This window comes from Acomys russatus, chromosome 12 (assembly GCF_903995435.1).
Source record: "Acomys russatus chromosome 12, mAcoRus1.1, whole genome shotgun sequence".
Classification (NCBI taxonomy): Eukaryota; Metazoa; Chordata; class Mammalia; order Rodentia; family Muridae; genus Acomys; species Acomys russatus.
This window is the reverse complement of record NC_067148.1, coordinates 40621290-40648127: the sequence shown is the minus strand read 5'-3', so window position 1 is coordinate 40648127 and position 26838 is coordinate 40621290. Positions and strand designations below refer to the sequence as shown.

At 49.9% G+C, this 26838-nt stretch overlaps 1 protein-coding gene across 11 annotated transcripts in view; it reads right to left on the bottom strand.

Moving 5' to 3' along the window:
* The window catches only part of Agap1 (ArfGAP with GTPase domain, ankyrin repeat and PH domain 1), a 430070-nt gene that overhangs the window by 252799 nt on the left and 150433 nt on the right, over positions 1 to 26838 (bottom strand). For all 11 annotated transcript variants that reach the window (XM_051154307.1, XM_051154308.1, XM_051154309.1 and 8 more), the window contains 3 exons: positions 9500 to 9585; positions 7025 to 7166; positions 3862 to 3996 (listed from right to left, as the gene is read on the bottom strand). In XM_051154307.1, coding sequence (XP_051010264.1) covers positions 3862 to 3996; positions 7025 to 7166; positions 9500 to 9585 — 363 coding nt within the window. The remainder of the gene's footprint in view (positions 1 to 3861; positions 3997 to 7024; positions 7167 to 9499; positions 9586 to 26838) is intronic.

Genomic DNA, 26838 nt, shown 5'->3' with positions numbered 1-26838 from the left:
TAAAGGAATCCAGGGAAGCCACTCTGCCCTACTCCACCAGCCCATATGAGCCAGCAGGGGGCCCTAGGCTGAGAAGATGGGGACCTGGCCCATCATACTCACCCCTGGTTCCCCCACGTAGGCAAGATGCAGCCTACCTCTCAAGAAGACTAGTATCCTTTCACGAGTCCTCACTACCCATCCTGCCCGTCTCCAGCCAAGTATAACCTACTATCAAGGCTGAGCTCAGATGACCAATGAGTGCATGACGGCTGCTGGGACAGCTGAGCCCCACACCTCCAGAACCCAGGCTACACAACACCCATGGTGTCACACACAGGCCACAGCACCGTGAGCCACAGGCAGAGCGGCAGGACACTGCTTCTCTTCCCATGTTACAGTTCATCTTGTGTTTCAGGACACTAAGAGGCCACACTGAAACACCAAGAACTCTCTTAAAGCTGGCCGGCCAACGTGGGCTCTGGTGTGGAGAAAAGCATCTGGGGTGGGTGCTGCTGCACACACCAGCCACTCCGCCTTCCTCAGCTGCATGCACGGGGCAATGCGCCCTCAAGTCTAAGGACCTGGTTTGCTGGTTTTGTCTTTTGTTTTATGACAAAATGGTCCAGTGTCTGGTTAAGGCTCTGTGCTCCAAAAATGGCAGGTGCAATCCAGGCTCTGTCCGTTCAATCAAGTTACTTCGATTTTTTTTTTGTTTTTGTTTCCCCCTTGAGCCTCAATTGCACTCCCGTATCTATTTCTTTGGTGGTAGTGGGGACCAAACTGAGGACCAAAGCCTCACACTTGCTGCCCAAGTATTCTACCACTGAGTCACATCTCTAGCTCTCAAGTTTTCTCTTTGACAGGATCTGGCCATGTAGCCCAAGTTGGCTCCCGACATATGACTCCCCTGCCTCAGCCTCTCGGTGCAAAGCTCACAGGCTTGCACTCTTCAGTCTCTTTACATATAAAGACCATGAGTTTGGGTTGTTTCATCTTTTCCTCCAGAAACTTGGAAACTACTTATATCCTAATGAAAGGAGCTTATGGTTTAAGTAAAATAAAATAAAATAATCTACCACACAAATACCATACATATGCAGGGTAACCTCAATCTCGTTTTAAAAACGTCTCTCTTCATATAAATGAAAGTACTTCATATGGGCAAACAAAACAGAAAACTGCCCTGTGTTTGGATGTTCTGGCACCACGGATGCTATTTCCTTTTGAGACTTTAACATCCAAGCACTTACTGTGTTTGTTCTAAAATAAGCGAAATGAACTGAAGTCTGCAGCCTGTGAAAACAGACCCCCAAAACACACCATGTGTCTTCAGGGAGAGGATAGGGAGCGGGTCCACACCAGCTTTGCTGCAGTACTTCACAGTCCCAGCATTTGGGATATGCACCATCCCTTCCCGAGAGAAAAAACGGCACACCTCCATCCCACAGATGGCAGCCAGCTGTGACCTCGAGCCTCCTGCTGCGCTGGAACTGAGCATCTGCACTATCCAAATTCCTACCTTCAACCCTTACCCATCCCTGGCTTAGTGAGGACACTGCAAACAGGACAGCAGGCCCTCACCCGGCCCTTGAACTTGTGCTTTCTGCATCAAGACCTTTGAAGAAAAGCTGTTGTTTGAACCACTCTATGAGAATTTGCTGCAACCCTGAGTAAGCCGAAACACTTCTCTGATGTCTGCCAGTTAGTGCTGTAACCTTGATATTGCCCACCATCTATCTGCAAGATCATTTCTGTAGGAGCGCTTCCTGTCCCTATGGAAACTCATGACCATTAAACAGGACACATGTAAGAAATCAGGAAGGCTTGGAGAGAAGGAGCCCATTCAAGCACTCTCTGGTAGGCCACATTAGGAACGACCATTCCCCTGAGGGCTGGAGAACACCTGTCTTAGGCTTAGCAGCATGGTGTCTCTGCTGGACTCCTCTGGGTCCTCTGCAGTCCCTAAGCAGACAGCAGCATCAGAAAAGCCCATCCATATGAGCAAGCAGCCAGCTAGGCCTGCCTGTGACCCTGTGGAGAGCTATTCGGTCCCTCAGTTAACTTGGTCCTCTCACACAAATGTTTGGGCCATGCAGCGGTGAACAAGGACCTCGCCGTGTGCCAGAGCCCATGCCTTGGGAAGACTTCAAGCGTTTCCTTGCTTTGTCTTTACAGTTCCCCAGTTACCAGGGGAGCAGCCAAGAGGCTGACAGGAGGGAGGCGGCAGACAGTGTGCAGCACAGGCAGAGGTCCGGGGTGTACATATGGGAACAGGAAGAAGGGATGGTGGGACGCAGAGACGCCATGCTTCCTTGGGTTTGGCAGCAGGAAGGGTGAAGAGCAGAGTGGAAATAGGAGGAACAGATGAAGACCAAGAGCCAGAAAAGAGGTAACCGTGCCCGTGAGGCAGAGGAGGAAAGAGATGGAAGGTTCTGGAACAGCCTGGCTGCAACAGGACAGGGCAAAATACAAGGATAGAAATGAGGCCCAGTGCTCAAATTCATTATAATAGAAAGAGCAGGGCCCCCAAAGCTGGAGAGTCAGTGGGATAGCCCAGCCCATTCAGTCAAACAATCCAAAGAGCTAAGTTTGGGCCTAGGTCCCACGCAGCCTACATTGGCCTCAAACTTGCAATGCAGCTTAACTCCTGACCCTCCGTCTACCCCAAGTGCTGAGGCCATGACTACATGCCACCATGCGCAGCTTATGTAGAGCTGGGGATTGAACTTAGGACTTCATCATGTTACACAGGCATCCTACACTCTCAGCCCATTCCCTGGCCATGCTGCTGGTACCAAGTTTTCTTCAGGGTCTGTGAACAGAAGGGCTTTGACCTCCACACTTCCGTAAGGATCTCAGGCCTGTCCCTCCCTGCTCCCTCACAATCCCCGACACAGAAGTAAGGGGACAGAAGTGGTTTGCCACACGTCGTAGATTTAGGCCAAAGGGCTTCAGTGATTTCCCCCAACCAACTGCCACTGGAAATAGGAAGATGCCCTGGAGTGTCCTCCTGAGACATCAACGTCAGCCACTGAGGCTAGAGGCCACCCCTCCCTTCTGTCCTGTTTAACTACAGGTTTCTCTCATTGCCTACAGCTGGCATCGCCACCAGTGACATGAATGTGCGCCCCCCCCCCCTTAGCAGAGCCCTGGGCTCCTGCAGGTGAATTCCCCCTGAATTCCACTGTCTCTAGAGCTGGGCAGTAGATAATCAGTAACCGTTCCTCAGGCTAGCCCATACTCTTAGCCCCAACTTCTAATTTTACTCTCTGAGGTTCAAAGTTTACTCTTTCAGTTTAATTTCCCCAGAGCCTAAATGTCAAACACATAAGCCTTTAACCTTAAAGACAGAACCTGATTACAAATGAGCAATCAGGCTGGAGAGATGGCTCAGAGGTTAAGAGCACTGTCTGCCCTTCCGGAGGTTTGAGTTCAATTCCCAGCAACTACATGGTGGCTCACAACTATCTACATTGGGATCTGATGCCCTCTTCTGGCCTACAGGTGAACATGCAGATAGAACACTCATGCATAAAATAAATCTTAAAAAAAAAAAAAAAAAAAAGATGAGTAATTATAGCCACGAATCTGCATATAGTGGAGTTGGTGGAGCTTTTCGGACCTGTCCATCTATGCAGAGCAGGCAGCACAGTGTGACACACAGACACCCTTAAGGATTGCTCTACAGTGACCCCCCCACCCCCCTCCTATTCTGATCACAGCCCTGAAAGTGGAACTGGGAGCTGCTGCCACATGCTCCAACACTGATGCCTACACACTATGTAGTGGGCTTCTGTCCCCACACCCACGTGTGTCTGTTCTCCCAGAGTGTAATGTTCCTGTGTCACAGAGCCGTGGCAGTCACAAAGCTGGGCATACCGTCTTGGAAGACCCGTTCCACGTTGAGCCCATAGGTGGCGCACGTCTCATAGTAGGTGCACCGCTTCAGGTCATTGGACAGCTTCCTGGCCCTGGCGTCATCAATGACCCTCGGGTTGGTGGAACTTATGGCATCTGCAACAGACAACGACAGTGTGTTCATTAGCAGTCGCTTCCCATGACTGAAGCCTGCCCCACAGCCAGGTGCTCCACGCAGTGTCTGTGTCCTTCTCCTCCCTTCCGCCGCCCCCACTCGCTGACAACTCAAACCCCTCAGAGCTAGTGGTGACAACATTCCTCCCAGAAGATGGAATTCTGAAAATAGTTCCGTTGAGCTCATTTTTTGGTGTAACAACACCCTCCCCAACAGAGGTCCCCTCGGGTGCACCCCACCAAAAACCACTTCCACCTATCTGTATGACAAGCAAATACCGCTAAGTTTACAAGTTGGAAAAAGAAGTCCTTAGCAAAGTTGCAAACAGTTTGTCCTTCAGTAAAATAGGATGAAAAAACAAAAAACTTAAAGAAGGAAACAATTTCTCAAAGCCTTTTTCTAATTTGGGAAACACAGGACGCTAAGTCTCCACCTAGCTCACATTTTATCCAGCCTGGGGCCCCCCAAATCCTACAGACACTCTACCCACATAAGAATGCAGCTCTGTGTATCACAGAGGTACCTCTGGGCCCACAGCTCAGCTCAGATCCACCTGGCCCCATCCTGTACCCACTTTAGTTTGGCGGTTTTCCTAACCCTGCTTCTCCTTATTAGTCTAATTTGCAAGTCTTTGTGTGGAGAGCCAGCCTGAGGAGCACTGGAGGGACCCCTTACCCACCCGTGTGTCCCCCATGAATAGGCTCAGCGCCCATGCCTGCCCTAGAAGGCGCACTGGGTTGAGCACCATCTCTCCATAGTGGCCTCCTGCAGGTGTCCGTTCTTCAGTTCCGCCTATCACCTTAACAACCTCTGGCCTCCCAAACCACCTGCCCTAGCCCGTAGAAAGGAAACCTCTGGTGCCTTCTCGTATCTCCTGATGAGTCTTACTGTCTATGTCACCCAGTGGTGACACAGGTGTCTCAGGAGCCCAGTGAGCATATAAAACATGGGTACTGGCAGCAGATCATGGAGAAGCCACACACACAGGCTAGCTTCTGATTATAGGTGCCCTGGGTCCCTTAGTCCACAAGCTAGGTGCACACAGGGCCTCAGAACAACTGGTTCTACACTCAGATACAAGAGACAAAAATAAACACCAATCAAGGTCAAGTCCTGTGTCCACTGACCCTTAACATATGACTACATAACTTCCTCCCATTCCTCAGTTTTACCCCACCACCATCACTAGGCACAGAGAGCCAAAGGTCAGGCCACCTGGCTACAGCAGCCCTAGTCTAGACGTGTGGGAGCCCAATGCCTGGACTCTTAGTCTACTGAGCAATTGTTTCTCCACCAACACAAACAAAGACTGGTGTGCACAAGAAAACGCAGCAATGAGATCTATTCTTTCCAGTCCAGCCAGGAGCCATTAGTCACCGAGAGTCCTCAATGGGAAAGCACCGTGTCTGAGAAGCAGGCCCACACAGCTCTTAGGCACCAGGCCGGCTGCTGGGGATTGCCTGGTCAGCCTCTGGCAAAGCATTCATTCAGAATTCCTCTGCCCTGCTCCAAAGACAGCTGTGGGGAAAACCTGCCTGGGAGATGCATTGGCTTTAAAATGCAGTTTGAGGACTTTCCAGGGCAGGTACCTTAACTACGCCACCCATGCTGCACACGGCTACCCATTCTGGGAGCAATTTCAGGACTTTTGGGGTACATAAAGACACCAACGCTCCAGCCCCTTCCAGGAAATGGTGTGCTGCTTGAATAGGGCCTGCATAACCAGCCGGCGTGCCTGCAATGTCTAGTCCAGCTGGCGCACACTGTACCAAGCTTACAACTTCAGTAAAGTGGGCTTTTTAACCCCTCCTCCTCTCTCTCTTTAGACAGGGTCTCACTGTGTATCCATAGCTGGCCTGGAACTTGCTACAAAGACCAGGCTGGCCTTGAACTTAGAGAGATCCCGAGTGCTGCTACTAAAAGCATGGGCCACCACACCAGGACATTTGTATTTTTGAGACAGTCTAATTTTGTAGCCCACGCTAGCCTTCTGTGTCATCCGTCTTTCTCAACTCCCTTAGTGCCACCTGTGCACCACCTATTTTTCTAATTTCCCAGTTGTTGGACCCCATGAAGACAGAAGGGTCAACTGCTCTACAGTAAGAGCCAAAGCACTGCCTTCAGGTGACCAGCAGAGGGAGCTAGAGGAACACCGAAGTCTTCCATTTGATTTAAGATTGGGTGGCAGAGTTTTGTTGATGCTGTAAGCTTCAGAAGAGATCACTGCATGCATCGAAAAAAACAGGGAGAAGTGGTGTTCTCCATGAAAACGCAACTCTAATATTTTACAAGTGACACAATGAGGACAGGCAGTCAGTGCCTCATTACCCTGCCCGCAGTACGAGTCCTGACTGCACTTCAGCTGGTAAATACCAGATTTTCCAGGTCCAAGAGAAACAGCAAAAGCAGCTCAAAATTAAGAAAAACCAGGAAGGGATACTACAAAAATCTGCTTAAAATCTTGGCTGGGCTCCAGTGGCTGATTCAGGAGAGGAGGGTGCTGTCTGGTTCTGTGTGACAATCACCTTACTAAGGGGCCATGCTTTAAGTGACGCGGAAGACAATAAGAACTGGAACTGCAGGGACCCTATAATGTGAAGGAGCAGATGTAAAAGGAGAGATCCTGGGAAACAGAAAAGATGAGGCAATGCTCAGCTGTGAGCCAGAAGCTAGTATTAAAGGGTATTATTGGAAGTCAAAATAAATCAGACATTTGTTTTAATAAAAATAAATAAAAGCAACTCGGTTAAAAGGCGCCTTATGTGAAAGACAATTTAGGCACTATAATGTAGGAAAACATGAGAAAATGGGCTTTCCTAAAGCACCTCGGGTGTGTGTATGTGGTGGGGCAGATGTCTGAGCCTGAATGACTCCTCTATAGAATCAATCAGGAAATGCCACATGAAGAAAGATCTCATTCTGAAAAGTCAGTCTCAGCCCCCAAATCCCTCCCTATTGAGAGCATGCCCACGGGCCCTTTAAAACCACCCGCACGAGGCCGGCACTCACCCTGGGTCCCCACCAGCACTAGTGGGATCTCACTGGTGTTTCTATAGTTGGCCATTCGGCTGTAGTAATGATAGACAGTCTGGAAACTGATCTCATCCTCCAAGCTGAAGACAAAGATGACCGCGTCCACCCACATGGCAAACTGCAGAGAGAGGAACGGAGAAGGGCAGCTGAGGGGGGCACAGGAGGAGGGTACAGAGCCTGACCCAGGTGAGCTCCAGCACCATGTCTGGCTGCTGCCTGGCCTCTGCTGTTATATGCTGTAGCTGTGTCTCAGAAGTCTCCTCTGTGTACGTGGGCATGGCACACACACACTCACGCTTCCACTGGGGCCTCCACCCTCTCTGAGGACCCAGCCTGCTGTCTCCCTGTGGCCACTGTGATCTTAAGTGTCTACTCTCTGGCACGACCAGTTGGATCCCAACCTGAAAACAGAAGGCTCTATAGGTGCCTTGAAGGCTCTTCGCCTAGGGACAGGTCATGGGGGTCAGTTCCACATAACCTCCTCAGAGCCTTAAAAAAGACTTTGTGGACTGGGAGTTGAGAGGGGACCCCTCCTCTGCACCCACACAGTCTGCTCAAAAATATCCCAATGCCCGCAACACCTCCCACCGGAGACTGACGCTGCACTTCCCTGGAGTGTTCCTGCTGCAGCAGAGGCTGAGCTGCCACCAAACCCATCAGCTTCCTGCTGGGAAATGACTACTTATTTTTAGGAAAATTAAAAGGGGAGTGGTAAGGTTAATCTATACCTGGGCCTCTTACATCATCTTATTTACAACAGCTCCCTTGGGAGGGTGAAGCTGAGGGAGCGAGTCTCCCCACAGTGCCCAGAAACCCACTCCCATAGAAGCTGATGACAGCTTCTAGACCCTGTCTGTGCTCGGTACTGAGCACCTTTCTCTTTATGTGTGTAAACAAATGAGAGAGCCCCACATCTCCCCGTCTTATCTAAAAGAAGCTTAACTTGGGGGACTTCTTCCAATTCACTGTGTGTGTGTGTGTGTGTGTGTGTGTGTGTGTGTGTGTGTCTGTCTGTCTGTCTGTCTGTGTGTGTGTAATGATGCCCACCTACAACAGATTGTATTCATTTAAAGGTGGAATATTTACATGAGAGACTTTAAAACCTCATGTTAAACGGCACACACTCATGTCAAATGGGATCTTGGGGCAAGGCTTTCTTGAGGCAGACAATCAGACACTGCCAGATGCACAGAGCAATGACTTGTGGTGGCTGCACAGGAATCGGGGTCCACCTGACTGAGTGCCTTTTTCTTCTCCCTGCCAGGAGGTGGCGCCTTCACCTTGTGATGGTTGGTGTCAACTGTTGACAAAAATCTATGATCACCTAGGAAACAGGCCTCTGAGCCAGGCTACACGGGACTGTTTTCCTTTTGGTGACTGGGATGTGGGGACATGCCCACTGTGGGAAGACTCATTCTCTAGGGGCAGGTCCTGGACCGTGAAAATGGAGTGAGCGAGCACCAGCGTGCATGAGCCCTCTGTGTTCTGCACTAGGCTGTGGATGGCAAGAGCTGGCTGTTTCGAGTTTCCTGCTGCCCTGACTTCGCTGAAATGATGGGCTGTACACCCTAGAATTCTGGGCCAGATAAACCCTCTTCTCTACTACATATTACATACATACAATATACAAGTTATATTGCCGGTGTATTTTATCACAGCAAGAAGAAAAACACAAACATGGTCTCTTCTAAGAGGCAGAAACCAGAAGGCCTTGCCCTACACACCAGCATGAGGTAGGGTGGGGTAAACAGCCTCAGGGGAGACCGCAGCTCCTATGAAGTCTGAAACACCTGCGGCTCTATGCAGAGGGAAAAGTCCCTTCCTTCTCCCTAGCCCTCCCTCCGTCCTATGGGGTGTGACTGTTCCTAAGTCAGTTAAGGAGAAGATCGTGGTGTCAGTGAAAGCAGTGACAGTTGCTTTCTTTCTAGAGATTTTTCAAGGGAACCACAATACACTGCAGACTAGTGCTCAGTGGGGACTGACGTGAGCCAATGAAGGCTGGCAAGCGTGTGGGGGATACCCACTCCTGTCAACTGTCAGAAACAGGAAGTGAGTTGGCTTCCCAGTTCCACCCAGTGGACTTTGAAAATGATGTTACTCTGGGATCAAACCAAAGGGGAAGGGGGGGGGGTGTGGAGGCAAGAAACAATTTTTAGAAGTACAGAAATTTCTAGAAGCCATCCCGACAGGTATTTCAAAGCAAACACACCCGCTTCTCCTTCCTTCTTAAAAACATATGAACTTAAAGAGAAAAAGAGAGAGAGAGAGAGAGAGAGAGAGAGAGAGAAAGAAAGAAAGAAAGAAAGAAAGAAAGAAAGAAAGAAAGAAAGAAAGAAAGAAAGAAATCAGCCATAAAGACCCAACTTCCTGGGCTTCTAAATTCCCTTATTGTAAAACTTGACTCTTGTTCTATCAAGAGTCTGGCTTGTGTGGGCATGCAGCAGTACTCACCTGTGCCTCCGGGGGGCCCCCTTCATCCCTAATCAGCAGCAGATAACTTTGTCCATCCACAACAATCTCCTTCTTGAACCTTCCACCTGCCACACACAAAACACAACGTTACAGAAGAAGACGGAGGGTTGGAGGTGGGCAGACAGACACGGGCTTCGCTTGTGGAAAAGTATACTCTAGGCCAGGTGGGGTAACTGGCTGGGAGAACTTAGCCGATTTTAGGTATCTCCCACAAGAGCTGCATTTTTAGAGCTGAACTTCAATTTAAACATGGGTTTAAGAGCCCAGCCGTGCTTTCTGGTTAGCAGGCACGGCCTCACATGCAATGCCAGGAAACCTAGCTGAGAAGCGTAGACTTTTTCATGAAGCACTTAATACATAGATGAACAGATTCTCACCCACTGGTGAACAGAGGGCGGGGCTCTCAAAACCCAGAAAAGCTTTCCATGCTTAGCAGCGCTGGAGAGCCTGCACTCTCCTCAAGGGAAACCCAGTGCTTAGGAGAAAACATACAACAGCATGACGATGGTGTGTCCAGAGTCACAGGCCACAGTTAAGGAAGGACGCCCGACTACTACACACGTTAGACAAAGCTACCGATGGAACCGCACAGTTGAGACAGAGCGGTGCAGCCAGCTGACAAGGAGGTGTTAGAGACCACACAGGGTTAGCGAGAGACCACCTGGGGCCCTGCTGGGATGTCAGGACAAAAAAAGGAAGGAGGACTGGCAGAGGGGAGGCCCAAAGGTGGCCCCCAGACAGACCCAGGGCTGGACTTGAGGTCTGCACAGTGGACACATGCCATCTCCAATGACAGGGTGCCCTGAGACATGCGGCTCCAAGTGCCCTCTAGCCATTCTCACAAGGAAGGGCTTTTGCCTTACTATGTATGGGGTATGTCTAAGTCCCTTGCTTCATTTTGGGTCCTTTGTGTAGATGCCTCACAGGAACCCCAAACAAGAACTCTAAGCAAGTCTATAGGAACCTTCCAGAGGTTTTTCTGCCCCAATCTCAGGTCTGGGCCAGTTTGTCACCCACAGACCTCAGTAATTACACTCTCCACATCAACTCAAAGTAGCCAGGACCTTCATTAAACAGGTAGTTACTTAGGCCAAGGGGGACTGGCCGCCCTCTACACAAGCATGCACAAATATGGGCGCACGCATGTTCAACAGCCCTCCCTTCTCCTGTGTACAAGCTGTGCTCGCCTTTCCTCACTCTCAGCTTACTCAGCGACAGAACACAATGAACCTCTAATGCTGCTATAGAACAGGCAACATTTGTGCTGCGGTCCCCCACCCTGAAAAGCAGAGCAGAACAGCGGAAAAGGGCAGATGTACTGGGGAGCGGGGTCTGCGTAAGCAGGGACAGGATAAGGACAGCTGCCACCTAGACAAGCCACAGGAGGAACGGTGACTTCCGGTCTCCCATAATCACAGATTCTTCTGCAGCAAATAATGACATCCTTTCTCTGACCGGCTTCTACCACACCTGACACAGTATGACAGCTGGACTGACAACTGTACCCATGCTCTACCACCATGGCCAACTCCGTCTTGGCCAGGGCTGCCTCCAAACCAGCCTCACCACAGTCACCTCCCTCCACCTCAGTGACCACAGCTGGAAAATGGCGAGGATGCCCTTCTGGTGGGCAAAAAGTACAGAGTGTACTGGTCAGCACAACTACTGCTAACATTCACAGTTTTAGCCGGGGGTCAGCACATACTTCTAGAAGGACATACCTAATAGTCAAACAACGTGCTCATAGGGCAAATGTGCACGCAAGAAGGGTTAGTAGTCAGTGTTACTTCCTTGATTTTGTTTTTTAAAGAAAGATACAGGAAACCTTCTGTCTCTTGAAAAGCAGTGTATGCAAAACAACCTGGCATTCTTGGCTCTGGGAAAACCCCATCTTTTTCACCCTGGACTTATAGACCAGGTTAGGCACACTCACCAGGGTCTGAGGAAAGCAGAGCTTGTAGGGAGATTTAAAAATCTTTCCCATGGCATGGTCCTCTGAGATCTAACTTTCATGATACCTGAGCGATGTTAAGAGCCCATCTGCCAGAGAAACCATCTGTGGGTCCCAGCAGCTAGCAGCCAGGTCTAGGTGTGACTAAGGGGCTATGTGGGGTGACCTAAGGTGACTAAGGGACTATGTGGGTGACCTAAGGGTCTCCCAGCAGAGCACAAAATTATTTTTATTGGTTGAGTCCCTCCAGGGATGGGCTAACCTTGTGGAACTTTACCTATGTCCTATCCTCAGCCCAGAAGTGCTGCCCAGGCATCCAAGCAGGCCAGCCCAGTGCCCACAGAGGTAAACTTCAGGGCTGAATTTACACGCGGCTTCTTTGTCTTGCTCTGGATAGTCTGGTCTCAGCAGCTGCCCACAAATGCCAGTCAAGTCCCTCCTCCTCTCCAGACACAAGGTGACCCTCCCTCCAGCAGGCGCCCTACACAGAGCTCCAGTCTAGTCCCTTAGACCTGGCCATAAGAGAAGCTTCTAGAGAGCTGAATCACACTGAACCCACAGGCCTTCCTCAGCTTTATAGGATATGGCTAGCTTTCCGAGTATCACGGCCACAAGCGGAGGGCTTTCAGACACATCGCCACCACTTCCAAACTGAGGAAAGTGTCTCCTCCTACCCCAAAGACCTCTGCCAACTGACATCACTGACATCCTGAGATACATAGCACGTGCCTCCTGTTTCCAAGAACACTGGGGGTGACATGCTTGTGTGAAGGCTCCAGAATCTCAGCGATGTTGGGAAGCAAATATAGGGAACTGCCCTGAACGCAAACGTTTCATATCATGATATGAAAACCTAGCCAGGAACATGAAAATGCAGACTGTGAGCAGCCCTGCTGCAGCAGGCACACCTGGGTGCTGAGAAAGCACAGAAATCTACCCAGGTAACACGGACACCTGTCCTCCACAGTAACCCAAAGAGGGAAGCGACCTTGAGAGGAGGGTGGCACCTCTACTCTGAGGTCAGGATCCCACACCTGAAATGCTAGAGAAGATATTATTCCAGTGATCACAACAGCCAAGTTCACAGGAGGAGTCACCAGCAAAGTATCCTTGACTTGAACATCTGATGTTTTCTAACAGTCAAAAAGTATTGTGGATTCTGGGATAGTTTAGGTTTTGGGTTTTCAAAGTAGTAATGTCCAGCCTTTATTTTTAAATCCAAACCTGCCATCTTATCTTGGCCATTAGATCATGTTTTATACTTAAATTTTTTCTATCTCATTTTTAATGTAGACTTTTTTTTTTAATGGAATCTAAACACCATCTTTGCCCAGGGGTCACGAATATCTCCCCTGCTATTCCAACTTGGGTGTTACATACTAGCATATATGCAAGCACTTAATATAAAGTGTCTATTTGATATTTAAATTCTGAATCATTCTCTTGTAAGGTCTACTTTACCTACCCATCCATTGCTAGCACCATGGCCTTACTATGAAGCTGTCCTGAGAACAACTGACAACTTCTCTATTGGCTATGATCACCTAATATTAAACTGCACTGAGGTAGTTGATTTCCAAAAGGTGTTATCAATCTACACCTAACCTCTCTGATGGGTGTCACTGGCCTGTACTTCCCACCTCACCTTGTGTACAGGTTCTGGGGTGTTATTGTAGGGGGTACCCTATAACTCAGAGCCCAAACAGTCACCCTGTCCTCCACGCCCCCTGCAACCCAGATGGCTACACCTGTGTCCCACTCTAAGGTGCTGACAGGACTCTGCAACTAAGGTTAACATCTTCACATGCTGAGAAATGGAGTCCCTTGCCTGCTCAGAGCAGCTCTTCTCCAGCTACAAGGCTCCCTTGCAGCTATCAGCCTCTCCTGCAGCCCACTGAATGCTGAGGCCCAGCATGACTTCCAGAGTTAAACATGGCCAGCAGCACTATGCATGCTTGTCTCCTCTGAGAACTCATGAAGTTAACTTAACCTCAAGTGTGACTTGCAAGGTCTCTGGCTCACCTCCAATATGTACTTGCCAGCTTCCTGCTGCCTTTGCGTAGCCTGGTGTGTGTGTGTGTGTGTGTGTGTGTGTGTGTGTGTGTGTGTGTGTGTGTGTGTGTACACACACACATGTGTATGGGTGCACATCTGCCAGAGGTCAACCTTGGATATAGAACTTCTAGGGCCTTACACCTTGCTTTTTGAGACAGCAACTTCTGTTGGCCTAGAGCCAGGCCCAGGGAATCAATCACCTGTCTCCTCTTAGCACAAAGATTACAAGCCTGCATTACTATAGCTAGCTTTATAAACAAGAACAAAAGCATGTGCTCTGGGGATAAAACTCAGGGCCTTGTGCTTGTAGGACAAGCACTTTTCCAACTGTGCTACCTCCCCACTCCCCCAGCATCTTGACGTCTCCCCGAAGCCAGGGGTGTAAAAAGGCAAGCGTCTGTTCAGCAATATATACAGCCAGCACTTCAAGAGACTCATCAGTGAGGAACAGCATACTGGTGACAACATAGCTGTGTGCTCTGGCTTTAAAGCATACTTTTAAAGGTCTGATTAGGTGTGTTTCTCACCATCCAACCTCAGCCAATTTCAAGGTGACTATTCTGAGACTCTCACTGTAGGAACCAGCTCTAAATCTGGGACACCACATGCCAGATAACTGGGCTCCTTCTGTTTCAGCTCACACTGGGAGGAGCTGCCACAATTTATTCCTCTCGCATGCTGGGCCAGGGTCCCATCTCTGTCCAGTTCTGCTTTAAGGAGTAAAAAATAAGAGTAAGTGGAATTTTCCTATTCCAAAAAAAGGAGCTGCCTGGAGTAAGCACTGCCACAGATGTCTGCCGTTCCTGTTTCATCATTCCCAGTAATTGGACTGAAAGCTAATACTGTATCCATCAGTTCTCCCAGAAAGCAAGAGTGAGGACAACGACTAACACATCTTCAGAGTGAGTGCCGCTGCCAAGCACCACCTTGAGTTATTCCCCACGACTGTCCTGTGACACAAGCATCAGAGACTAAGGGACAGAAAGACCCCCCCCCCAACTCAACCCTTCAGGAAAGCTGCAGGTTCCTCAACCTTCCTCTCTTCCATGTGAATGCAGAGTCCCACATGACCCTCATGTGACCCTGTGGGTCACTCTCCTCACTCTGGATGGATATGGAGGGCGCAGGGAGCTGAATAAACCTCCTCCTGTTCCACACTCAGGGTGTTACAGCTCTAAACCATCACTGTACCTTGGAGACCACTGACCTCTGCTGAAGCCATTGGTCTTCTTGTGGCTGCCCATCTCTGAGCCTGCATACAAAGTGAGGGCCTAAAATTCGATCGAGCTGGAGCTACCTTTGTGGGGCCACTGCACGGGGAAGGCACGCTCCCTCTCACTTGTAAGCCTAACCCAGTGGCTCTTCCAGCAGGTGCCAGCTGGCCCAGAGCACAGGCCCTACAGGGGAGAACAGATACGGATGGTGCTAGGTGCCCTCCTGCCTCTGTTTAGAAGAGCTACTTCTAAGAAGCTCAACCTTGCCCCACCCACACACACCCTAGTTTCATGATAAAGCCGGGCAAACCCTGCAAACATCGTGGTCTCATTATCTAAACAAAGGGGTCTGCAGGCCTTTTGGGTTCTCCCTCAGGGAATATAAAGCAAGTTTAATCACAAATGTGCCAAACTCCTTTAAAATTTAATGTGCCTTAAAAAAAAACTATGACAAAAATACTTAAGCCAGTACTTTATGAGATTGGGGCTTTGGAAAAGTTTAGTATTGTGATATTTAAAAGGAATGTTGGACCACATAGTACTTTTTACAGTGGGGACAGAGGTTATTGAACACACTAGTTCATAAAACTTAACCAAAACAGATTTCCTCTGTCATGGTTTTTAAGCTTACTGGGGGGGGGAGGGGGTATAGCAGTGTGCCAAGAATAGGTAAAGAGCCAACCCTGGTGCCTGCTCAGGGTCTCTGTGGGTGGGTCACTGGGGCAGAAGGTTGACCAGAGGTGGCGCCACTTAACTCAAGCCCATGTCAGAAGAAAAGGAAGATGGGAAAGGAAAGGGACATCCCAGTCTCAAACTGGGCTGGCACATCGGAACACCATGGGGTCTGACTGGCTCCTCCATTCCTGGAAGAGAGAAGGATGGGCACAGGGCAAGGCTGTGGGAATAACCTGAGGCCCCGCTGAGGAAAGAGAGCCCTCTCCCACACCTGGATTCCGTGAGTGAGCGCAACAAAAGCTCCCTCCCCACCTGCAGAAGCTAGGCCTGTGCCCGATCTAGATCTGGGGAAAAGGTAGTTGACACTCCATACCTCAGGGCACATGATGCCAGGAGAGGGCCCTCAGCAAATGCACAGGAGCAGGCAGGACCTGGTCCCTAACAAACAGACAGCCATCTTCCTGGGGGAGGGAGGTGGGCAGGACACCTGTATCAATCTGACAATATGGCTGTCCAGGCTGGTGACACAGGCCACAGTGAGGCTCCCCAAGGCCCCACTGCCATCCTCCCCTGCAGCTGATGAGACAAATGATAGAGGTGCACAAAAGGGCATTTCTGAGCAACAGGCACTACTGTCTCTGTGGAGCCCTAGTCAGTGTGGATAACCCTAATTGATACTTATACCTCCTCCCCTGCCTCAAAAGATCCAGTGCAGCCCCCGTCTCCACCAAGAGAATGATGGACAGAGAAGTAGAAATAATAAGGACAAGACACTGGGCAAAGATCCCATCAGGGGACGGGCACAATGGAGGAGGGGAGGAGGTGGTGAAACAGCCTCAGAGGAGGAGAAAACAAAACCCAAACCTTAGAAGGATGCCATGCACCAAGGTGGCAGCCAATAGCCAGGTGTTCAGGAAGAACAGAGGACCAACAACAGCACTCAGGGCCCAAGTCTAAAATCTGGCCGAGAAGAACAGCTTGGGAGCTGAGACGGGACTTGCCAGGGGCAGCAGAAGCTGGAGCCAGAAACCCCTGGTCATATCCAGTGGTGACATCGCTGCTCTCCTAGGTTGTGTTATTGCATCTGGTGATATCCACATGGTGATGACCTGGCCTCCAGCAACCCGGCCATTGAGCCGTGCCTGACTGTGCCATAGAAGGTAAGAAGCTATTTCCATAAAAGGCCAGAAAGTATGTGTTTTAAGCTCTGCCAATGTTTACTTTTGTTTCTTTGTAAAAAAAAACAAAAACAAAAATAAAAACAAAAAAACAACTTCATAGCTCATAGCCAGCATCATTCAGGTCCAGGTGACTCCTGCTAGAAAGTTCTCCTGGGTCCTTCTCTCCCATGCTAGGGACTGAACCCAGGGCCTCAGCTAGCCAACTCCACCTGCCACCGAGCTATGTGCCAGCCTGCACTTTGAATACTCCTTTTGTAGATGCACATACTTCATGAAGGTCACTCTGCTCTGTCCCAGGTCTCTGGGACATTATCTGTGCTGCAATCCTATGTACTTTGCTTACTAGAAGGAATGCAGCAGCAGGTTTTTGCATCCAGGCTTCTGCTCCCCCTAAGGGACTCAGCAAGAGAGGACCAGTACCTCACGCTGGGGAGCACACATTACCACAGCGGTCTCCCATCCAGAGCTGGCAAAGCAAGATGCCCGTGTGCCCTCTCTCCTGGGCCTGACGACCTCATTTCCTCCAGGACCAAACCTATGTCTGGAACATCTTGGAATAAGGTCTATGCACCATGGATGCTGGTGGAGGGGAGGAGCAGGCATGTGCTGAAGACGGCCACAATCCTGATGGGACGGGAGAGCTCTGGGGTGTTGGGGATCCAGTAGACCACCTCTTCCATAATCCGAGTCAGTTCCAAAGCCCAGAGGTAGCCTGGGAAATCCCGTCCAATCCCCGACCCCCATCTCCAAAGCATATACTATGCCACTGTCACTTCTAGTTGACGGTGACAACTAGAAATTGTTTTGACAATTCTTCAGGAGCCCTGTTCCATTCAGGCACCGAACTTGACTTGAAGCAACCTAAGCCACTGACCTATCCGGTGTGCAAAGGGCAGACGCTGTGCGGCCTGGTTCTGTCATCAAGCCCCCTCCCCAGTGGCTACACACATTGTCCTTTCCAAACAGCTGGCTCACTCATTTGGCCCTCGCAGAACAACTGCTGTGTTTCATTATTTCATCTCCTTCTGTTTCTTAAACATTTACTTTAAAAAAGTTAACACCATTATCAATCAATAAGCAGTGGTGCTCAAGAGGGTAGGAACTGCTGGCCACGTGTGCTGGCCTCACCATCACAGAGACAGGCCAGCTCCAGGTCCAGCAGCAGTTATGCCAAGTGTCTCTGCCTAGATCTCACCTTAGATCACAACAGTGCATGCTGGAAGCCGCTATGGACAGACCGCTAACTATATCTGGTTTCCTTATCTGGTCTGGATCAATCACAGATAAATCAATGTTGCACACTCGTTGCACACTCATTACGGTCACAGGAAGCTGCCTGCCGTCAATGCTGAGATTAGACACACTGAGTGTTGTTGGGCTCAGCCCTCCTTGGGTATGGTGGTCTGTGCCCATGGTAATTATGACAAGCATGTAAGTCCTTGGGTGGACCAGGAAGAGAAGTATGTCCAGGAAAAAGCAGAGCACCCTAGGCTCGGTAGAGCCACAGAAGTCAAGGGGACACCTGTGTGAGGGAGGTGGCCGTATGTACATAGTGCTGTCCAACCCTGGTTTGCACCATGCATGCTGAGTGGCAGGGAGATGCACGGTGCTTAAGGCTTCAAAGAACACTTGCCACTCTGTCAACACAACTCAGGGCTTGGATCTACCTCCACAACCAACCGTTCAGGAGCCAACAGCGAGGCCGACCTCACTACTGTGCACCAAGAGACTAGAGGCCAGAACATTTCCATATGCCTAGACATGCCGATTGGTCCAGAGGAAAGCACGTGATGTGAGTGAAGAACAGCACCTCAATATTTTGCTGGAAAGATAAAAACTAAGACCTGAAAAGCAAAAGAGAAAAACATTCAGCCTTTTCTCTGTGCCAGGTACAAGCACCATGGTCACAGGAGCGTCAGCCAAGTCCTTGGCACCGTCTGGGGAGAGCTACCTACTTGAGTGTTAAGGCCAGGACATGCAGGAGATGGGAGAAGCAAGTGCCCCATGAATCTAAGTGTATCAGGGTCCACGCTCCAGGGAGGTAGGTCAAGAAGCCCATCTTCCCGTATCCTATCCCCCCCCATCTGATAGGTCCCCTCTCCCTTGCCCCAACCTGGGTGCAGAGTGATGCGGTGAGCCTAGTCTTGCGCAGCAGCCAGATCCCAGCAAGCTGTTACTACAAGGTGCCTAAACATGTGGAAGCAGGCTGCTCACTAGAGGGCAGAGTCAAGGACAAATGACACAGCAGACACAAGTACTAGACATGGGGTCCGGGAAGAAAAGAATCCAAAATTAAAGGCCGGCAGGTAAAGGCAATGGACCTTCAGTGTAAGAAACACCTAAGGAGCTTAGACGTCTCTGGGAAAATAACTTGTCATTATAAACGTGAAGCTATGCTTTTCCTGCCAAGAACGGATGTGTTGTTGGACTGGAGATACAGCTCAGCTGGCAGAATGCTTGTCCGGCATTCACGAAGCCTTGGTTCTGGTTCTATTTGCACCAGGCATAAACTGGACATGGTGATACACACCAGCAGTACCAGGCATAAACTGGGCATGGTGGTGCACACCAGCAGTACCAGGCATAAACTGGGCATGGTGGTGCACACCTGCAATACCAGCATTGGAGAAGTAGAGGCAGGAGGATCAGAAACTCACATCCCCCTCAGCTACATAGTGAGTTCAAGGCCAGGCTACGACATACCAACCAAACCCTGTTCCAAAAAATAATAATAAATAAAAAAATAATAATAACATGCTCAACCCTGGAGGTTCCTGGGACAGCAATAGCTGTGTAGAAAGCCAGGCTGGCTTATTCTGAACTGTGGGGCCCAACGGCACCCAAGTGCACTTCTGGTGACCATGAGCTGCTGATCCTCCCCAGCACATGCCAGGCTGGTCGACCCTAGCTCGAGGGCTGAAAGACATGCACCTGGCCAGGTGTAAATCACTTCCGTGTTAATTATCCCGGAAACAACTTCTTCCTGGATGCGCACACCAACCTCAGGCCCTGGCCGGGTTTCAGTGAGTCTTCAGCCTCTTGCTGAAGTAATGATAAAAACATGGACGAGCCACTGAGTTCCTGCCAACCAACTGAAAAACACGTTTTGTTCCGGCAGACTCACGACAGCCTCGCCTTCCCGGCTCTGTCAACCTCTCTTCCTTGTTCACGGTGCAGGCTTCTCCTCTGTCCCCTCTTTCAAAGTCTAGCAAAAAAGCTCAGCGACCTTCGCCTGCCTTACTCGGTATTGTATGCAGGCTCCACGCGTCACGCAGGTCGAGCTGCAGACTGGCACACACAGGAGGACATTCAATGTGGAAGGTAAGGGAGGTGACGTTCCCGTTAGGTACCAGCTTAGCCCCTCAAATCACCTAGAAAAGCAACTGACCTGACCCACGGAACCAACCAACCAATGGGGCCATCATCTCAAGGCTCAGAGATAGATACCCCTACACAGTTGCCTTTGCTAAAATCCCTTGTTTATAAGCAACAGGGTAAAAGTCACATTAGAAAGCGTCAACGGATAGATTTCAAAACCACTCCAGTTTTATTAGGGCTATACGTATTTTTGTTTCTACGTATTTTTGTTTCTCTCATACATCAAACAGGATCCAAGAGGAGTTTGAGAAAGAAGCCTAACATCTGTGCAGCAATAGTGGCCGACTGAACTTAAAAATAAAAGTTTACTGGATTTGGAAAAGGTTCTAGGAGCTGACAGCTTAAATGTGTTGCAGCAACTCTGAGAATCAGGCTGGGTGTTTACCACAGCGTTTGTTTCTAGGAGACTAAGCAAACATCCATTAACAAAACATTTCAGATCCACGTGCTTCTGAGAACACACTTGCCTGATGCTTGCCAGATACATCTGTTAGGAGATCAGTCCAGGCAGGCACTTTGGGGAAATATCAAGACTGAGGCATGGGACAGTGGCTCTCAAGCAACTGCTGGCTGGATGTAACTGACAACCAGGAACCCGCTGTAGCACGTGGCATCAGCGGACCAGAGAAAGCAATTCACCCACACAGGAAACCCATCGCCCTGGTCTCTGCTGCACGTGGCACCCATGATCCCACCCACACCTCCAGACGCAGGAGAGAGTACCAACCACTTCGTACCTTGTTCTCTAGGTTCCTGGTTGTCAGGTACAGGCCTTTATTGGTCTCACCTCCACTCAGGGTGGTACCTGAGAGCCCTGAGGATGTCTGATGATGTCACATAGACTACTAGTCTAGAACAGTGAGTGGGTGCTGACGCAGAGGACAGTACTGGTGGCTGCAGTCATGCCTCTGAAAACATCAGTGGGAGCTGCGGCTGCCAGGGCTGAGGATCCAGAAGGAGCAGCAGAGCCTCTCATGGCACTCACATGTGACAGGCCCACATATGATAGGCCCACACAGGAAGAGGCCACCGGTGGCTCTGTGCAGACTGCAAGACTGTCAAACGAAGGGTAAGATTCTTTTGACTATTCTACAAAAGCCACTCCGAGTCATCATCACGTGCTGGATGTTGTAAGACTGCTAAATGGCCTGGGACCTGGGAACCCTCACTATTCAGCTCCAGGCAGCCAGGGCTGCTATTAGCAAGTCTATTCAGGGCATAGCAGGAGCAGATGAAAGGGACCGCAGGGCAGCCCTGAACTGCACTCTTGAATGCTGCCAGGTTATAGCGCACACTTTGTTCCCTTCCTGTCGGCAACCCCATTACACACACACACACACACACACACACACACACACACACACACACACACACACACACACACACACACACACACACACACACACACACACACACACACACACACACACGTAGACTACACTCCTTCCCATAGACTGGCCAAGTTTCCAAACCTAAAACCAGCCCATCAAAAGTAAACCAACAACACATGCGCACGCTCTGAGCTCCTCTCAGATGCAGAGTGGAGAGCTGCTGTCTGCACACTCTGGTTAGCCGGGCATAACAAGGAGCACTGTCAGATATTTTTGGTGACTCAGGCTCCGAGTCTGGTCTCCTGGTGTGAGTTACGAGGCTGCTGCATTATGCTATCCTCTGAGGAAAAACAACTGCCATCTTTATCAGACCAACTGTGTCTTTCTCTAAGAGTCAACTGTCACACGGGTGGGCCTGTGATGTTCTCTCAAAGGGAGAGGGGACTGGGGGGGTCACTGACCCTCACCTAGTCCAGCCACACCTCTCAGTCATTTATTTATAACTGACTCGAACTGCACATGGCCTCGGTGTCTCAGGAGGTTCAGAAAGGTCAGTGCAAAGGGGGCTCCATCTTCATGGCTGTGGGGAAGCCATCGTCCATTCTGGGTAAACACTTTCCAGGTCGCTGCTGTGGGATCACCACACTCCTGCCAGTAACCCCTCACTCATGCTCTGAGAGTAAGTTCAACACTCTCACTGGTTCTTTAGGTGAGCTGTGGTGGACTCATGCTTGGTGGAATTTGTCATATTCTTGTGAGGAGTGGGGGTAGGATCATTTGGGGCTCCCCCAGGGCATCACTCACAACAGAGACCTTTTGACCCAGTTAACTCAGTCTCTCTCAGGTCAGATCTGTTGCACACCCACACCCATACAGCCAACAACAGAGCAAAAATACCCCAGAATAAGCCATATCTACTGAGCATGGACAGACATTTTCTCATGCCATCATTACTAAAACCACATAAAACTACAACGTATGTTGCATCTGCCTTGTATTCTAAGTCATCCGGAGCATTTAGAGTACACAAAGAGTATGCACAAGTCATACACACAGACCATGGAATCTGAACAAAAGACTTGCGCCTTTGCAGGTTGGGTATGAGTCCTACACCTGCCCCACCCATTGATACCTAGAGAACTGTACTATCCGAATCCTCACCTGGTGGCCATGACTCAGCATCACACATCTACACCTCTTCCTAACAGGCGGACTGTGTAGGCTCCTCCCCCTCCCTCAACTGTTTCAGTGGGAATGACACTGCCATTCCCTGGGGACCAGTGAAAAGATCCACCTTGAATTCTAGACCTGTACTCTGGCTTTTCTTGGGTTACTTGAGACCAGACTGCTGATGTTTCTTTGCCGATTCTGAAGGAGAAGGAAGAAAGCTGCTGTGGGGACCTCGGGCTGTTGTCTGTGCACCCTCCCTGTGCTTGGCTGAGGCCACTGTGTGTAACACTTTCTGGGAGAGTCAAGAGAGCCCAGAAACACGGCTGAGGCAGAGAAGTGGAGTCAGGCCTCCTAGAGGTGTCTCTCCACTACCAAACTCCTGGCCAGGCACCTGCTGGCTGTCGGGCTAGACAGATCCCGGGCAACCGCACTCTTGAACCTTCTTGCCTCCACATTTGAACAGGTTAAAAACCAATGAGCAATGAAAAAGCCAGTGGAGAAAAGTCAGTCTCTTATGAGTTACGCCCATGTGTACTGCAGGTCCACTTGCTCCCATGCGACACCTGGATGTAGCGCATCTTTACAGCCTTTCCCAAAGCTGTAGCAGGTGACAGTCAGTTTTGGAGTGAGCCTCCGGTGCCTTGCCTTCCTACCTCCTTCAGGCAGCATGTGAGCCTTCCAGCAGGTGAGCTTCAGCTCTGTGCTTCAGTCTGTGGGTTTGTTTATTCTGGATTTGGGTAAAAAGAAGTGGTTTGCTGATGACAGGACTTCAACTCCCAGTTTTAACCTGACCCATTAGCAGGTTGCAGTTAAGAAGTATCAGCTTAGGGGTAGGGTGATCAGTGTTCTCACTGCAGGAGGGCAGGCCATGGCTGCTCCTAGGTGTGTTGCCTTTAACCTTAAGGCCTTCTACTCAATCCATCCCCACAGACACATTGAGGCCACTGCGATGGACAGCTTTTGCGGTCTCAGTGGCCGTCCATCTGCATAGCCCTTGGGGACCACAATCCACAAATGGAAAGACACAAGAACCAGGGTGGGCTGTCCAGGGCCCATGGCCTATCAGCCCTGGAGGATTCAACAATAAGAGTCATGGAATGAGACACGATTCCAACACCTCCCACACGCCGCTGATAAGCTGTTTCTCTATCTCCCCCCCCCCCCCATAGAGACTTAAAACTTACAGGAAACACATGCGTTTGGTATCAGGGGAGGCAGGGTGCGCATTGAATGCTAAGCACCTAACACATGAGGGGGAGACTGAAATTACACAGCCCAAACACTGTTCACAACTCTAATTAGCAGCTATTAATAGGGCTTGGAAGAGAGGTGTGAAGGTCACACCCAGGCTGGTCCTGCCCTGTGGGACTCAGATGCCAACAGTGCTAACCAACCCATCCACATCCAAGGGAACAGATGCAACAGAGCCCTCCTGTGAGACTGTTATAATTTGGGAGCCTTTTCCAATAACCTGTCCTAGATCCCAAATAACAAGATGGAGACCTGAGACTTATTCAACAAGCCTTAAGGAACTAGAGCTAGGCAGATATTGACCTACTCTAACCGGTCTACACTCGTCTGTCTGGTTACTTCCCAGCCACACGCCCTGAGTAAACTGCCATATTGGCCCTGCCTGAGCTGCTCCTGCTCCATCAGTGCAGTCCTCATGGCCACATTTCATGGCTACATCCTTTCTCTCCCCTCTTCTACCTCATGGTCCCTACCTGAGACCCCAAGACTGGGAACAGATGTCCAGCCTTCGTGCCTTCTCTGCCCAATTACAGGTTGCTCGGCTTTTTTATTAACCAATCAGAGATTTTGGGGAAGCGGTATTTACACAACACTGACCAATGATCATAGCAATGCCCACACGTGCAACTGCAACCAGATCTCGAGGGGCACAGAAACCAGCATCTAAATACACAGTGCACCACAGCGACCCCCAACATCCTCCTCCAAAGACCTGAGTACATAAATATGGTGCCACTACCACTACCACCAAGAGCTAGCCTGCCTGCCTCCTAAAAGGACCAAACTCGCCAAGGGACTTTAATTCTGCTTTCAGCCACTTATTTGGTCTATGGTATTTTGCCACGACAGCCCTGGGACTCTGGTGTCAATCATACATATACACAAACACACACTTACAAATAACACTCTCCTCATGCACTCCTCGGGGAAGAAGGCCGCCCATTACACACAGCATGCTCTCTCCTCTCAGCTCCTTCCACAGATCACAGACTCCCCGCTGAGATAGCTAGTCTGCCCTAAGTCGCTAATTAAAAGTAGCATTAAGCATAATACATTAAGTGTTTTTTTGGACTTCATCTCTAAGGTGTTCAAGTCAACTTCTCTTCTCTTACAGAATAAAATGTCAACTAAAAAGGTGTCACTCAAGAGAAGAGAACTGAGCTACCCTGTGAGGTGATGCTGACAAGAATCTTAAGAAAACCCTGTGGGGTGACTGCACTGGGAATGCTTCTGCTGAGAGGCAGCTCTCTTTTCAAAGAGTGGAGTTCTGTTTTAAATTCCTTGTCACATTAGCCCTCCCAAATTCCTAGGGGCAAAAGAGAATCATGGGAAAGGATTCATACACACATATGTAGGTACGTATGTATGTACGTATGTGTGTGTGTATACACAAGCAAAGGAACACCTGGGTGCCACCAGGAGCAAGAGTGGGGAGAATCCAGTGACTGGCAGACACACAGCCATGTGCATGGCAAATGACAGTGGTCCAGCTGATTGTTCTAGCAGCAGAAGGGGATTTCTGTGACTTGGACATGGTTTGAGTGTGTCTCTGAACGTTTGTATACAGAAAGTCCGTTTCCCAACGAGAGAAGGTGTTGAATCCTTTAGCAGGTGAATGCAGGAAAACTACTCATTAGAGATGCTGCCCTCAGAAGGGACTGATGTAGGTCTGGGAGGATCAATGTTCATTCGCAGTAGAAAGGGTTGTTGTAAAAAGCAAAACTGCCCCAGCCCACACTCAAGCTTCCTGTCTGATCACGTGGTACCTCATCATACATGTTCCAGCTATGATGCCCTTACCAGACCCAAGCATGGAATGCCCAGCCTTGGACTTCCAGTCTCTCAAACTGTGGGCTAAAATAACCAAGTTTCTTTCTAATGCAAAGGGGGCTTTCTAACCTTGGGGGTTTTGTTCTACCAATGGAAAATGGAATTTCACAACGGACAAATCAAAAGGTTGCTGCAACACAAAAAAGCCGGAGCATCACACAGCTCACTCTTAAGCCAAAGTTTCAGCTGGGCACCAACCACACACCTGTCCTCCCATGAGCTGCACCCTCCCTTCCACCTATGTACTAATGAGTCCCTGAAGAGAAGGCAGAACTACAGCCATCCTTGACAACTTCCTGCACAACTCAGGGGACTGGTCACCCAAGACTCCCCTCACTCCTTGATAAAGCAGTAAATCAGATACCAACCCCTCAGCCCTGCACATGTGGCTTCCCAGTTTCAGTTAGCATTAGCAACTGGCTATGTTAACTCACAAGGAAAAGGCCACCATCTCCTAGCTGAAAGCTCCCTGGCCCCACAGAGAAATCTCAGGATTGCAAAGCAGCACTCACAGCGATCACACACTCCTTTTCCTCCTGCTGCTGGTGTGTGTGTTCGTGGGGACAGGAAATAGAAACCAGCTCTCAGGCCATGAGAAGCGCAAAGACGACAGCAGCTCCCTGCTGCATTCCGGGCAGGAACCGCACCTGCCCAGGCCAAGGCACACAGAGACCTCTCACTCACAATAGATGCAGCTAAGTGTCCTGCTGGGGACACCTGGGCATGGTGCTGCTGTAAGCTCCTCCAGCACACAGATCAATCAATCACCCTGGGCTCAAGGTTCACAGCCACAGGACATACAGGTAGCCAGGGGGAGGGCGTGAGAGAGCACCTAAATTCTGTCTCCCAGATCCAGGAGCCCTTGGCTGCGTGTCTGCCAGTGAAATGATATACTCCCACTCTGCAGATGGGGGTGCGCGTGGAGGTGGGGGTGCTGTCAGCTGCCAATGAGGTCACCTCACAGGGTACAGTTCTTACTTCTGATGTGGGAACATTCAAAGAGAAACACCACTGTGTGGACCAAAACAGAAGGTCATATAATCGAGTCAGACACAGGTGTGTTCATACAGACTGAATGTCCAATGGGAAAATGACAGATGCCACAGTAATAACCAAATGCTGGTGTGGTCCTGCCTCTTCCTTTAGAATCAGCAACTTCAGTACAACCTACCTCTAAACGGATGGGCCTATGAGCCACAGAGGGACAGCAAGAGAACCAGAGGCTGGCCTACAACTTCTAGCAATCCCAGCCCGAAACGCAGGTGTTGGGAGACATTCAGAA